Consider the following 15041-nt stretch of genomic DNA (forward strand, 5'->3'; position numbering starts at 1 on the left):
GGCCATATTATTTTTTTGTAAAAGTTTGAGGGTTTCAACTATCATTAAGTTAAAACAATTATTGTTAAAATTATTTGAAAATGTGCATGTTAAATTAAAGATCTAGATACCAACAACTAGTTGGTCTAGTGGTATGAGACACTAGGTCCCTTAAGCAATGTCAAGGGTTCGAATCCTGACATTTGGGAACGGAGAAAAATGGGTTGTGAGGGTTCCCTCACCTCTGCAATATGCGATCTAGATTAGTCGGTCAATATATTAGATACCAGTGATTAATTTAAAAAAGATCTAGATCCCGTGTTTTACTATTTTCTAAAATTTAAAATTTACAATGAGACAATTTTAAAATTTAAAAGAAACAAAATTAATAGAAGAGAGTAATATTTATGTAAAATAAAACATAAATTCCAATTATTTAAATTTTTAAATAATAATTAATTATTGACATATATACCAAAATATGTATTAGACGAGAAATTATTAGATGATTCCGACTCACTAAGTCATCTGTGGTCCCAACCAATAATATTTGTTCATAATATTTTTTTCAATGTGAATCTTTATCTCATCTCTATATGTAAATAAGAAGTTATAGTTATTTTAAAATTTATAACTCTCATCCACTAGGACCACGAATGATATGATGAATGAGACTATGAAATAATTTCTCATATCATACATATGAAAAAAACGAAGTCTCGACTGTTGACCATATTTTCCACCAATGATATGACCTTAATCTTTATCATGTACGTGTCCCAAGTTTCTTCCAATTCCAGCTAAACCTTTGTATTAACACCATTGTTTCAAACAGAAAGAACTGTCAAATCCTAGTTTATTTTAATGAAACAATTTAAATATAAGTTTAGGTAGAACTATAATAAGTTTTTTTTTATGGAGTTCAATGCCTCAACGTTGAAGGTTCCTTTGCCGGTCTGGTAAGGTTCTGTTATCCTTTTTGAATCTTACCAGTATTGAGGATTCGAAACTCGCCAAAATCATTGCAATTCTAATTTATTATATTTCAATATTGAAAAGAATGTTTGTGATCTTTTTAGAACTCACGTACCACGTTTTCTTTTAGCTAATCTGCGTACCCATGCATCAATATTAAGATTTAAAATTTAATAGTACATCAATTTGTGTTTATCGTTGTTAAGAGTAATAAATAAGTGTTATCTTAATAAGTTGAAGTCATGTCAAATATAATTATAAAAAAAATTAAACAAAAAAAAACCAAAAATGGATAAATAATACTGAAACATATCAAAAGATAAAGAAAATTGAGATATAAAGATAAAATTATTAAAAATTTACAAAATAAAAATAATAAAAAATACTATATAAAGGAATATCAACTATTGATGACAACATTAAGATCATGTCGTCGTCATCAAAATGAAAAAGAAAAAGGGGGAATCAGCACTTAGCCCAAAGAAAACAAATATCACAATATTTTTTATATTTTATTAAAATTAATCAATTAATAAATTAAATATAAATAATTATAAAAGAAATAAAGTCTTCTTATATATGGAAGACAATTACTTGACACTTGAAAGCACAATTATCCATGAACTCAACAACCGATGATAATATTTTCGACCGGTTTTAGCCAAGATTAATACTACATATTTCTTTTCTTTACAGCTTGGTAGTTTCTTGCCGGTTCAATTTATTTAATTTTATTGATATTTTTTTTATCAATTCTCATATAACCTAGAGGCATGCAACATCGTCGTCCAAGCAGAAGCAGTAAACAAGCAAGTATCTTTCCATCCAAGCTTAAGCGCCCCATCGTCTCGTACAAGACTATAGCCATAATCTGGTGAAAACATTTTCAATATCAGCTGAGCTTGAGCCATGGAGTTGCTGCTCATCGGCACCATCTGCAAGTTACCGTTCCTCGCGAGCTCGCTCCGCCATTGCATGAACTTACCGTCCCCACTTCTCGCTGGGCCTCCAATGGACAATATATTGTTGATTTCCCTATACAAAAGGCCGTGCTCAACGTTGTGCCGGTTAGGGTCTTCGGCTGGCAAATACGCACCGAGCGAATCGAAGATGGCAGAGTAATAATGGAGGGAGTTCACGAATCGGTCTGAGAAAGAACAACCGTTAGTGTAACCATCTTGTTCGACCAATGTGACCACTGTCGGAGCCAATTGTTCAATGAGTCTTAACGTGTTCGGATCAGGTCCCATGGCATCATACAACGAGTGTTGTAACCAGTGAATTGCTAGGGTGTCTCCCTTTCGGAGTCGTATCGCCGCGACATCGATTTCCCCGAATTTCTTCGCAATCGGGTGGAAATCGAACGATATCCGGAGTCGTGTGGCGAAGTTTGAAAGTTGTTTTCCAGTCTCTACCAGAATATCCATCGAACTGCCAAAGCCGGTCATGGTTATGATCGGAGGCCCTTCGGTACGGGTGGCTAGGATGTGAAACAAGGCCGGCCATTGCAAGCCCTGCATGATATCGAGGTCGATGATGTGAACCCGATGGCGTCGATGAAAGGCCTCGAGTAAGGCTTGGTTGGAGGTGAAATGACCGAATTTGATGAAGGGGGAGACATTGTTGAAAGCTTGGAAAGCGTCGTGAATGGTTTTTAGTTCAATCAAAGGAGAGGAAAACCCTAACCATGAGTTAATAACCCTAGTAGACATTGCCATGGCGAAATAAGCTATAACTCTCTCGGCACACGAAGGGGCATGAGCGGAAGCCATTTGGGTGAGTTCAATCAACATTCTATGAGCTTCACTTAGATTGTCGACCGAGATAGCTGCGCCACACTCCAAAAGAAGCGCCATCAAGCTGCTTAAACCTTGCTCGTCATTAATGTTATTCATTCGGCTCCCGAGTTCGTCGCCGCCATCTAAAACACCCGCCAGGGATGCGGTAAAGTTATCCTCGTCGATGGCCTTCTCGGTGGCTCGTTCGACCAACTGGTAAAGCTCGTTTCTCTCCGAGTTTACGACTGTTGGTAGTAACTCGACAGAGGGGAATTCCCATACTGGTTCATGATATTCTAGAGTGGAATGAACATCTTCGAATCCTCTTTTCATCAGTGCTGTAAGGAAAAGAAAGAAGAAGGGAAATTTTGAGGGGAGAATTGAGGGAAAGGGTTGAGACCATCTTTATTTATGTGTATTTCGCCAAAACCATACCAGCAGGGCCGGCATGCCCAGACACAGAGATGAAGATAACAAGCTAAAATCCAAGAACGCCTCATTTTGTTAGTCATTTTACGATTCTTAGCTTTCTTTAGATCTTCAAGCAATGAATGCGTAATTCATGTTTTTAAAATCTATTTGAAAATATCTGTAGGAAATGGTATACGCTTGATCCAGACATATAAATTAACTAGGGTTATATCACTAGTAACAAAAGAAAATAAAGTAAAACTGTAAATCATGGTTACTATTTTATAAAAAATAATATATATTCTCTGTCTATCTATTTAATAATTTAATCAAAGATTAATTCTATTAAATTAAATAAAATCACGAAAACAACAAAAAAAATTACTTACCATGACCTTGGTTAATCATGGCTCATGTGTTCTAATAAGAAAGTAGGTTACAAGTGACATATTATTTATAACATAAATTAATTAATACGTTTTTAACTATTTAGTTTAAAAATATTAAAGATTTCATGGATAATAAGTTAATCTAGTAAGATTCTTAAAATAAAATTTAAATTTTAATATTGTAAATAAAATATATTAATCGAAAGAATTGCCTCATTTAATGGACCTATATCTAATAAGGATCATTCGAATTTAATAAGTTAAATATGAGTTTTAAAATAAATTTCTTCTAGCCTTTTTTTTAGATAAATCAATTTATTACTCAAAGAAGCAGAGTTCCTGCTACAAAAACAGAATCAGCATCCTGATAACATCGATCACCTTACTTACAAAAACAATGCATCGATTAAGTTATACCCCATTGATTACAAAGAGTAATATTAACACTATCAAGTCTATTTATGTTCTTACCCCCTAATTGTATACCAACAATTTCCTTAATAATCTTAAGCATCTCAACAGCATTTCTTGAGCAGCCTTAGAACAGTATTCTGTTTCTCTCCTCCCATAGAAAGTAAGTTTGAGCACACCAAGCTAGCTTCATGATTGTTGTGAGTAAAGATTTTCCTTTCCAAGCACCACTAGCCCATGCTATCTCAACCTCCCATGACAAGGAATTTCTTCGCAAACCACTTAGGTTCAACACAGCCGCCCATAATGCAGAAGCTAAAGGATACTCAAGGAACAAGTGATCCCTTATCTCCAAAGCATCATTACAATTAACAAATGTACCTTCGATATCAAGCCCCATACGCTGCAGCCTATTCCTTGTTAGAAGTCTATCCAAAAAAGGCATCCAAACAATCATACTATGCTTAGGGATGTGGAAAGGAAACCATATCAGATTTTGCCAAGGAACTTTGGCACCCTTCAATCGAATCTCTTCCCAAATATCTCCTACTTTTTTTGCTCCAGTAGACAAAACAGGAAAAGCCTTAGTCCTCAGTTTTAGGATAAGCCTTAACCACCAACTAGTATTTACTCCAAATTCCATGTGCCAAAAGTCCATATACTTTAACACGTAGCTCTTTAGCCAAGCTACCCACAAAGAACTCTCTCCTGCAAGGATATTTCTGATTAATTGCATCATACACGCTTTATTCCAAGTCTTTATATCCTTTATACCAAGCCCTTCTTAAGATTTCAAAAGGCATATATTCTCCCAACTTACTCTGGCTCCAGTAACTGCCTTATCATACCCTTTCCAAAAAAAAGTAGGAGAAAAGCTGCTCAATCCTTTTAATAACAGATTGAGGCAGAATTAACTGCCTGCACCAGTAATTTGCTATACTAAACAATACTGCTCTGACTAATTCAAGTGTGCCAGCATAACTCAGATACTTCCCAGACCAATGGTGTAACCTGGATTTGATCTTATCAATAAGTACCACACAATCCTTTTCAGAAAGTTTCCTAGTGACCAAAGGAACACCTAAATATCTCACATGCAAATAACCTTGTTTGAATCCAGTAATCTGTTTAATTTCCTCTGTTTTACTACCATAAATACTAGCAAGAAAGAATCCACTTTTAGCAGCATTAAGCTTGAGACCATACATTTCATAAAAGTAATCCAAAACAATTGTTACTCCAACAACAGATTCAACAGTTCCTTTACATAAAATAAGCAAATCATATTCAAAAGTTAAATGAGTAAGACCTATTTTCTTGCATCTAGGATAAAAACCAAACATACCTCTAACAGCAGCCATGTTAGGAATTCTTGAAAGCACATTCACTGAAAGAAAAATCAGAAATGAGAAAGTGGGTCTCCTTGCCTTATACCCCTTGCACCCTTGAAGTAACCTATCAAACTCCCATTAAAAGAGATGGAGAATCTAGCTGCAATAAAACAAGCTGCAATCCATCCAATAAAAATCCTAGATAACCCTAAAGCTATAAGAATAACAGAAATAAATCCCTAATGAAGGGAGTCGAAAACCTTATAAAGGCCAATTTTCAAATTACACCTTCAAGAAATAGGCTTTCTACCATAGCCTTTTACCAGTTCCTGAGCAAGAAGGGTGTTGTCAACAATACTTCTTCCTTTAACAAAAGCTTTCGGATTTAAAGTAATCATTCCTAGGAGGAGATTTGTCATTTTTTAACCAGAATCTTTAAAATTGCCTTATACATAATTGAACAGCACAAAATAGGACGAAAATCATTTACCTTGCTTGGATTTGGTACCTTAGGCACCAATGCAATAGTTGTTGCATTGAAAGCTGGCAGCAGAATTGACTCTTTAAAAAATTGTTTTACAGCAGCCACCACATCATCTTCTATTATTGACCAAGATTTCTTGAAAAAACAAGGGGTGAAACCATCAGGACCTGGAGCTTTATCATTTCCTTGAAAGAAAATGGAATCTTGAATCTCTTCCTTAGTAACTTCCTTAACAAGGCCAGTAGCTTCTTTTAAAGGCAAGGAAAATTGCAGCAATTCTTTCAAAAAGATTGGGATCACAACCTTTAACCCTATAATCAACAGTACCAATCAGTCGAATGAAGAATTCAGTTACCTCGAAAGCCATAGCATCAAATGATTCCAACCTACATCTTTTCTCGTCAACAAGGACCCTGATAGTGTCCCGTTTATTTTTTGCAGCAACTACTGAATGAAAACATTTAGAGCATTTATCACATTCCTTTTATCACTGCACCTTAGCCTTTAGCTTAAAGAACATAGTCTCTGCTTCTTCAAGGATTTTTAATTCGTTATGTAAAAGAAGTTCATTGTCAATAACATCCTCTCCTCTTAAAGTTAACATTTGTTGCTGCTCTAACTCTATTTTCTTCTGCATTACTCGAGCTGAGAGATCACTATAAAAATACTATTTAAACTCTTTAGATAGACTTTTAGGCGCTTAAGCTTAAGAAATAGGAACTCCATAGGACTTCATTGAATTGTACTTTGCCAAGACTGCCTTACCACGCTCAAGAAATTAGGGTGAAGAGTCCATAAGTTAAAAATTTAAACGGTTCAGGACGATTAGCTGGGACTTCTTTAGAGAGCCAGACCAAAGCCAAACAATGGTCTGAAATACCAGGAGCAAGGAATTCCACAAATGAATTCTGAAAAGAACTCACCCACATGGAGTTAATTAAAACCCTATCGAGTTATGTTCAAAATTTAGGGGATTACAATATAATATATGTTCAAATTTTTTTTAGCTTATTGACAATACACATATCCTATAAATATAACTACTTGAACTCAAAATCTTTAAGAAGAATAATCCTCCCATTTACAGGGAGTCTCATGAGCTCTTAAAATTACATATTTTTTAGATAATGCAGGAAATAAGAATTGAGATCAAATCTAATGTATAATTGATTAAAATAATATCACTTACTATCACATCACATATTGGTTGACATTAAAATGCTTACATTTTGAAATTGCGGTAAACTTCACATATTTATGTTGAGCATATGATGGATTAAAAAAGTTAATTAATAATAATGATGATGGTGATAATAAAATTCAAAAAATGTTAATAATATAATTAATAATAGAGTAAAATTCAATTACGGGTGAACTACATAAATGATCATTTTCGTTTGAGTTTTATAAACTTTTCCTTATTAAATTAAAAAGAATAAGATTTTACCACTTTCGTTTCATTTTAATTAAGATTTGGTTACTTTCATTCCGTTTTAATTAAGATGTGGTTATTAAAGGTTAACGGTCGTTAAACCTTTAACGATTTACTAACATGACATGGTATATATATATATAATTAAAATTAAATCATTTCTACGTAGATAATGCGTGAATTAAGTTTTGATCACTTTCCTTTCATATTTCTACACTTTTGGTCATTTACGTTATCATTTTATTAAGTTTTGGTCACTTAGAAATGAGGTACTCGGAGGCCAACACAGTGGCGATGGTGCGACAAATCGCGCAAGTCCTAGGGATTAACTGTGATTTATAAGGATCTAGAATCAGAAAATTATATGTTCTTGTGCAAAAACAAAGATTTGACTTTGAAAATCATGGATTTTAGATTGAGTTTAGTGGATGAATTCACATATCCAATTATCGTGTTATTTGGATCCATTGATTATGTTTCTCCAGAGGTGCTTTCTCAAGGGAAAATCACCACGATTAGTGATATCCGTTATCGGGTTATATGGATCCATTGATTTGTCTTCTTTTTTCTTGTTGGATTTGGCAGTCTACAATCTTAATCTTTGAAAATTAAAATTTTAGTTTGTATAACTAAGATTACCCAGCTTCATTTTATCTCTCGATGCCTACCCTCTAATTTTTCTCTAAACTTGTGGTGTTATTATTTGTTATTGGAAGTTGAAAATCTTTCATTATTCTTGAAATGTGGCATGAGTACTTGAAAGAAGTAAATGGAGCAATAAAGTAGAGATGTCTGAAGAAGAAGCAGGGAGAAGATGAACAACAATGGAGTTGGGGAGAAAATTATATTAAAAATGGATAAATTGAAATGTTATCACTAAACTAATTTGAATTTCATCAATAAATTGAAATGTTATCACTAAACTAAATCGTTTTACTAATTGGCCACGTTATCAAATTAATGACATTCAACGTTCAAGTGATCAAAACTTAATAAAACAAGAACATAAGTGACCAAAACTTAATAAAATGATAACGTAAGTGACCAAAAGTGTATTGTTAGGCTCGATGAAGCTCGTTCGATCAACCGAACTATTCCAAGAGGGGGTGAATTGGCTTTTTGAAGTTTAACGAGTAAGGAGTATAAATATAGGAAAATTTGCACAATGATTTATAGTGGTTCAACTCCCTCAATGAATTCTACATCCACTACCTAAGCTTCTCACTTAGGATTTTCCAACAAATCCACTAATTTGTTCTTTCTTTTTCAAGGATAAAGAGATAACCTTTACAAACTCCCTAGCTTTTCAAAGGCTTAGCTAGAACCAAAACCCCTTTATAAAAGACAATAATTGTGAACAAGAAAACCTCTAAAAAGGAAGGTGTTTACAAATTAAAGCTCACAAAAAAACAAATATTTACAAGAGAAAGAAAATAAAGAATGAAAAGCCTTTCTATTGTGTTTGATTACTTGTATAGGTGTTGTTCCACCTTCTTCAAGTGTCCTCAGCTTATTTTTATATGTTGGAATGAGTTACTAGCCGTTTCTAGCTGTTTGGGAAGGTTTGGAGCCGTTAAAAGACTTTCTGCACACAAAGTTTCGAAACTCTGGGGAAAGTTTCGAAACTCTTCAAAAGAGCAGTTGGAAAAATTTGACCGTTGGACACAAAGTATCAAAATTTTAGGTAAAATTTTGAAACTCTTGAGATAGTTTCGAAACTCTTGAAAAGTTTCGAAACTTCTTGTCAAAATACTCATTTTAAGGTTTTGATTGGACTTTGAATTATTTTGATGAAAACTTTGAATAAATTCAATTTAGTCCAAAAACATTTTGCCTTTATTTGTTATATCAAAATATTAGTTCTACAATCTCCCTCTTTTTGATATAAAAAAAACCTTTGAAAAATAGTTTTTGGCAAAAGTTCCCCCTTAATCAAACATTTAATGAAAAAGAGAAATATTTTACAAAATATTAATGCTCCTCTTTTTCATTCTTGAAATTGAATTTTTCAAACCTATATTTCTTCCCCTTTTTGTTATATTAAAAGTAATTCAAACTTTTAAGGTACAAAATAACAATGGAGAGTAAGTAGTAATTTTAACATTAAAATCATTTGAAAAATCAAAAGCTCCCCCTCAACAAATGCATTCCAAACAAAATTTTGACTTTAAAAGCTTGAAACTTAAAAAACAATTAATGAATTTCAACAAAGATGAACAAACATGTTAGTAGCACATGAAACTCAATATATCCAAGTCTAATATACTTTATGCAATACCAATTGTTGTATTTAAGTCCATGTGTATAAAGCTATCCAAAAATGTTATGCATTTGAAAAATTGAAAACAATTGTTAGAGAGATATCATTTGCCATAAATCACATGCATAAACATTTAAATTAATCAAAAATTAAAATTTGTAAAAACAAAGCATTAAAATCAATTTTGACCAAAATTCATTATGATGAACAAACATTTATGAAAAATCATTAAAACTTTAGAAAATGTTCATCATAACACTTTTTAACATACATGAGATGAAAAACATAAAATCATTTAATATCAAAACTCATTCATTCTTTAAAAACAAATGAGCAACCAATTATGCAAGATAGAGAAAATAAGCTTAGAGGTTACCCATTCCATATCAAGTGTGGCTAGAGCATTTGAATATATTCACTTTCATCGCCATTGCTCCCACACACCTACAAGAGACATTCAATTGGATTTTGGTATCCAAATTGCTCTGGATCCTTGGACGTTAGTTTCAATGCTCCTTGTTACCTTTGAAACTCCTATTTTTCTAATTTTAAAATGTTTTCCTTTATTTAAAGGACAATCATGTTCCATGTGACCATGATAATGACAATGTGAGCATTTTGTCATTCTGAAATTAGATGAATTATTTAAAATGATTTCCTTTTCTTTTGTTAAGCATTCAAACTTAACTTTTAAATCAAAGCATTCTTTTTCAAAATTTTCAATTTTTACTTTCTAAAGTTCTAAATCATTTTCAAGATTTCATTTTGTTTTTCAAAATCCAATTTTTCTTTCAAGAGGAAATCGTTTTCAACTTTGATTTTGAAATCATTTTTCTGTATTTGGAGTTCATGATTTTAAACTCCAAAAATAATTTATCGTATGCATCTTGTAGCTTATTAAAAGAATATGAATTAGATTCACTAGAGTTAGAAGATACATTGGGCTCTTCAAGAGCCATTAAGCACACTACATTTGGTGGTTCTTCTTTATTGTCACCATGAAGTTCTTCGATCTTATTCTAAAGCTACTTGGCATTTGAACAAGAAAAAACTCCTTCATAGACATCGGGAGCAAATGCACAAAACAACATGTGCATGGCCTTAACATTTGGTTGAGCTTTCTTTCACTCTTGGGCACTCTACTCCTTCTTTGTCTTCTTTGGAGAAGAGTAGTCATTCTCGATCATATCTGATGCATCAAGATAATTGGATTGGATGAATAACTTCATTAATTCCTTCCAATGACGGTAGTTGGCTCCATTGAAGTATGAAGGCTTGTCGATCGATTGGGAATCTTCCATGTAGAATGAGCCTGAGGTGGAAACCATCTTCTCGGTTGCTTCAAAAATAGATAGAGATTCTTCAAGGATCATCTCAAGGTTGTTAGACCTTCTAATGAGTCAAGCTCTGATACTAATTGTTGGGCTCGATGAAGCTCGTTCGATCAACCGAAATATGCCAAGAAGAGGTGAATTGGCTTTTTGAAGTTTAGAGAGTAAGGAGTATAAAGATAGGAAAATTTGCACAATAATTTATAATGGTTCATCTCTCTCAATGAAATCTACATACTACTTAAGCTCTTCTCTTAGGATTTTCTAATAAATCCACTAATTTATTCTTTATTTTTCAAGGATAAATAGATAACCTTTACAAACTCCCTAGCTTTTCTAATGCTTAGCTAGAACCAAAACCCCTTTATAAAGGAAAAGAATTGTAAACAAGAAAACCTATAAAAAGGAAGGTGTTTACAAATTAATGCTCACAAAATCACAACTATTTACAAGAGAAAGAAAATAAAGAATGAAAAGCTTTTCTCTTGTGTTTGATTGCTTGGATAGGTGTTGTTCCACCTTCTTCAAGTGTCCTCAACTTGTTTTTATATGTTAGAATGAGTTACTAGCCGTTTCTAGCTGTTTCAAGCCGTTTGGGAAGGTTTGGAGCCGTTGGAAGACTTTCTGCACAAAAAGTTTTGAAACTCTTTGAAAGAGCCGTTGGAAAAATTTGACCAATGTACACAAAGTATCGAAACTTTAGGTAAAGTTTCAAAACTCTTGAGATAGTTTCGAAACTCTTGAAAAGTTTCAAAACTTCTGGTCAAAATCATTTTAAGGTTTTTATTGGACTTTGAATTATTTTGATGAAAACTTTGAATAAATTCAATTTAGTCCAAAAACATCTTGCCCTTATTTGTTATATCAAAATATTAGTTCTTCATATATAAATATGAAATAAAGTGGCCAAAACTTAATTCACGTATTTTTTACGTGTAACTATTGTATTTTAGTTTTATATATATATCGTGTCACGTCAACAAATCATTAAAAGTTTAAATGTTGTTAACCTTCAGTGATTATATCTTAATTAAAATGAAACGAAAGTGACTAAATCTTATGTTTATTGAATTCAGTGAGGAAAATTTATAACACTCAAATAAAAGAAATTATTATTGTAGTTTACCCTTCAATTAATCTATACGCTGGATTCGAGTCTCTTGAGAAATCCGATGCAAGAAAGATGGTTAACTGCTTGTTTAAAGCGAATACCGTCCAAATTAACTGTCAACTGCCAAGCAATTATCGTCCAAATTAACTGTCAATGGTATAATGCTGTTAAGTCCAAAGTATTTTTTTAATTTTAAATGGTTAATTTTAAGATTTCTTTTCTGATGTATGTTAATTTTAAGATTTAAATATATATTTGATATCATATATTTTTAAGTTGATATTAAAAAATAATTTTAAGTTGATACTTAAATTTGAATTTTATTATTATTTTAATATTTTTATTAACAATGTTAATTTTGTGATGACATAGAAACATAAAACTATACTTTTTGTCAATAATGACTTTATTATATATGATTTTTCATTAAAAAAAACTTTGAAATTTATAAAAAACTAAAAACTATGTGTAGACACTCATTTTCATCCGGATTTTATTATTATTATTATTATTATTATTTTATTTTTATTATATATATATATTAGTATATTATATTTTTTGAAAATGTTTTTTAGAAAACGATTTTGAAATCATTTTTAAAACATTTCAAAAACTTATATAATATATAGTTTTGAAATCATTTTGAAAAACTTATATAATATATAGTTTTGAAATCATTTTGAAAAACTTATATAATATATAGTTTTGAAATCATTTTGAAAACTTATATAATATATAATTTTTTAAAACATTTTGAAAATATATATAATATATAAATTTTTAAAACATGTTGAAAACTTATGTAATATATAGTTTTGAAAACTTATATAATATATAGTTTTTTAAAACATTTTGAAAATATATATAATATATATTTTTTCAAACATTTTGAAAACTTATATAATATATAGTTTTTAAAAACATTTTTTGGAAACTTATATAATATATAATTTTTTTAAAAAATCATTTTAAAAATATATATTATATAATTTTTAAAAACATTTTGAAAACTATATAATATATAGTTTTAAAAACTTTTAATTTTATATAATAGATGGTTTTAAAATCTTATTATTATTATTATTATTAATTATTTTATTTTATTTATTTTATTTTATTAATTGTGGTCTAGGTACAATATTCAAGTCCAACAAAAACCCCAACTAGGTTTGGGCTTGACCTAGCTCAATATTGGATTAGGGTTTCCTGTCTAACTAGCATGAGGGCGCCACACAGGGAGATCGAGAGCCAGTCAAGTTTCAACGGCGCCGAGATTTCCGGCCAAGGAAATCGGGACTGGCCCATCACGAAATCCTTGGCCAACAACGAGTATGTTACCATGATAATCGAAACTAACGAGCATCGGTGGTGGGTATAAATACCCCACCAGATAATCGAAACGAGGAACCATCATCGAACACAAGAACATCGAAACATAACGGTGAACAACCAACAACACACAAAACCACAGCCGAAAACACAGAGCAAGCAACGAAAAACAAAAACAACACAGATCAATCGAAACAGAAAAAATATAGAGATTAAGCAAAAATAATTCGAATATAGCACAAAATAAAAGCATCAAAGCCTTCGGTGAAAGCCACCGGGAGAGCGCAAGGACCACGTCAGGAAACCGGAGAGCCGAAGAGTCACCATCGACGAAGGTAAAAAGTTGGAACTTCGGGCGTAGATCTACATTTTTTTGGGCTTTTTTGTGAGATTTGGGGCTCGGATCTGTGATTACGAGGTTATGGAGAGCATTTTGGGAGCGGCGATAGGCGACGGTCGGCACGACGGGGTTGTCATTGGTGAGTGGCCGGTTTTCGGACGGTCGAGGGAGAGTTGAGAGAACTCTCCCCATATGTTTTTTTAGTCTTGGGTGAAAATGAAACAAAAAAACCAATTTGTTAATATATATAGGGAAAATTAGTGGGAAAATTGCAACTTAAATTCTTTCACTTTAGCCGTTTTTTTATATTTTGGTCTCTATAGGGACCAAAATTGTTATTACGCCAATTTGTTATACATATTTTAATTATTTAGTAAATTTGTTGTTTCAGTTCCTCAAACTTAGCCTTCTTTTACACTTTGGTCACTGGACCATTTGTTTTAATTTATTTTAATTTTATTATTTAGTTTAATTTTATTTTAATTTAGCCATTAGTTTTTTGATTTAGCCACTGTTATTTTAATTTTTGCATTTTGATCCTTTTTTATTTATTTATTTTTCGGTTTTTTGGCTAATATTTATTTTTTAACATTTTTCTATTTTGTTTTATTTATTATTATTTTATTATTTTTTATTTTTATTATTATTCTTTTTACTAAATTTTATTTATTTTAATATTATTATTATATTAATATCTTTTTTCTTTTTTTTCATATTTATTTTTATTTTGTCATCTAACATATTTTTTTCAGTAGTAATTCTAACCAATCAAAGGTAAGTAATTTGAATCAGGTGTTTTTAAATTTTTATTTTTAATTTTTCGCAATTAATACAATCGACAAATTAATTGGTACCGAAAGGGCAGTTCAATGGTGCTAATCCTTCCTTGACTGTAACCAACTCTCAAACCTGACACATTTCTGGTAAAAGCATATCAAGTAAGATGGTGTCAGATCTACCTAAATGTTTTAAAATGATCGATGGTGACTCTAACGTTTTTTCAAGTCGAAGCTCAATTCCAGGCCCACCCAAAAGACGGCTGCGACATATATATATATATATATATATATATATATATATATATATATATATATATATATATATAACAAGTTGAAAAATCTTAATTCCTATAAGTTAATGTGTAAAACACTTAAAAATCTAAAATAGGAGTCTATGTTTAAAGTTAAAGCTTCACGATAAAAGATTATTGTAATAAAATAAAGTCATAGTGTTGCATTGCATCAATTAAAAAAATGTTTTAATGACAAATACACTCATTTATTTAAGTAATTTTATGAAAATTTTACTAAAATTAGATAAAAGGAATAAAGAGATAAAAATAAAACCGTGAAAGTGTTAAGACACATGTGTAAAAAATACCTCATTTTTTATTACTAAAAATACTTAGTACAATACTATATTTATACATTTCAATTACAGCAACTAATTTACTAATAATTGCTAACTAACTACTAACTAA

The 15041-nt window shown here is 31.3% G+C and overlaps 1 protein-coding gene across 1 annotated transcript; it reads right to left on the reverse strand.

Annotated features, from left to right (window-relative positions):
• Positions 1-1703: 1703 nt before the first annotated feature.
• On the reverse strand, positions 1704-3065 carry LOC120183063 (protein SCARECROW-like). The gene has a single exon (XM_039187853.1). The coding sequence runs from the start codon at positions 3063-3065 to the stop codon at positions 1704-1706; it is 1362 nt and encodes a 453-aa protein (XP_039043784.1).
• Positions 3066-15041: the final 11976 nt, after the last annotated feature.

Source organism: Hibiscus syriacus, unplaced genomic scaffold, assembly GCF_006381635.1.
Source record: "Hibiscus syriacus cultivar Baekdansim isolate YM2019G1 unplaced genomic scaffold, ASM638163v2 tig00112738_pilon, whole genome shotgun sequence".
In the NCBI taxonomy this organism is placed as follows: Eukaryota; Viridiplantae; Streptophyta; class Magnoliopsida; order Malvales; family Malvaceae; genus Hibiscus; species Hibiscus syriacus.

What these genes read in the sequence shown, in the direction of transcription:
- LOC120183063 (XM_039187853.1), bottom strand. Translation starts at nt 3,065, where the DNA reads ATGAAAAGAGGATTCGAAGATGTTCATTCCACTCTAGAATATCATGAA.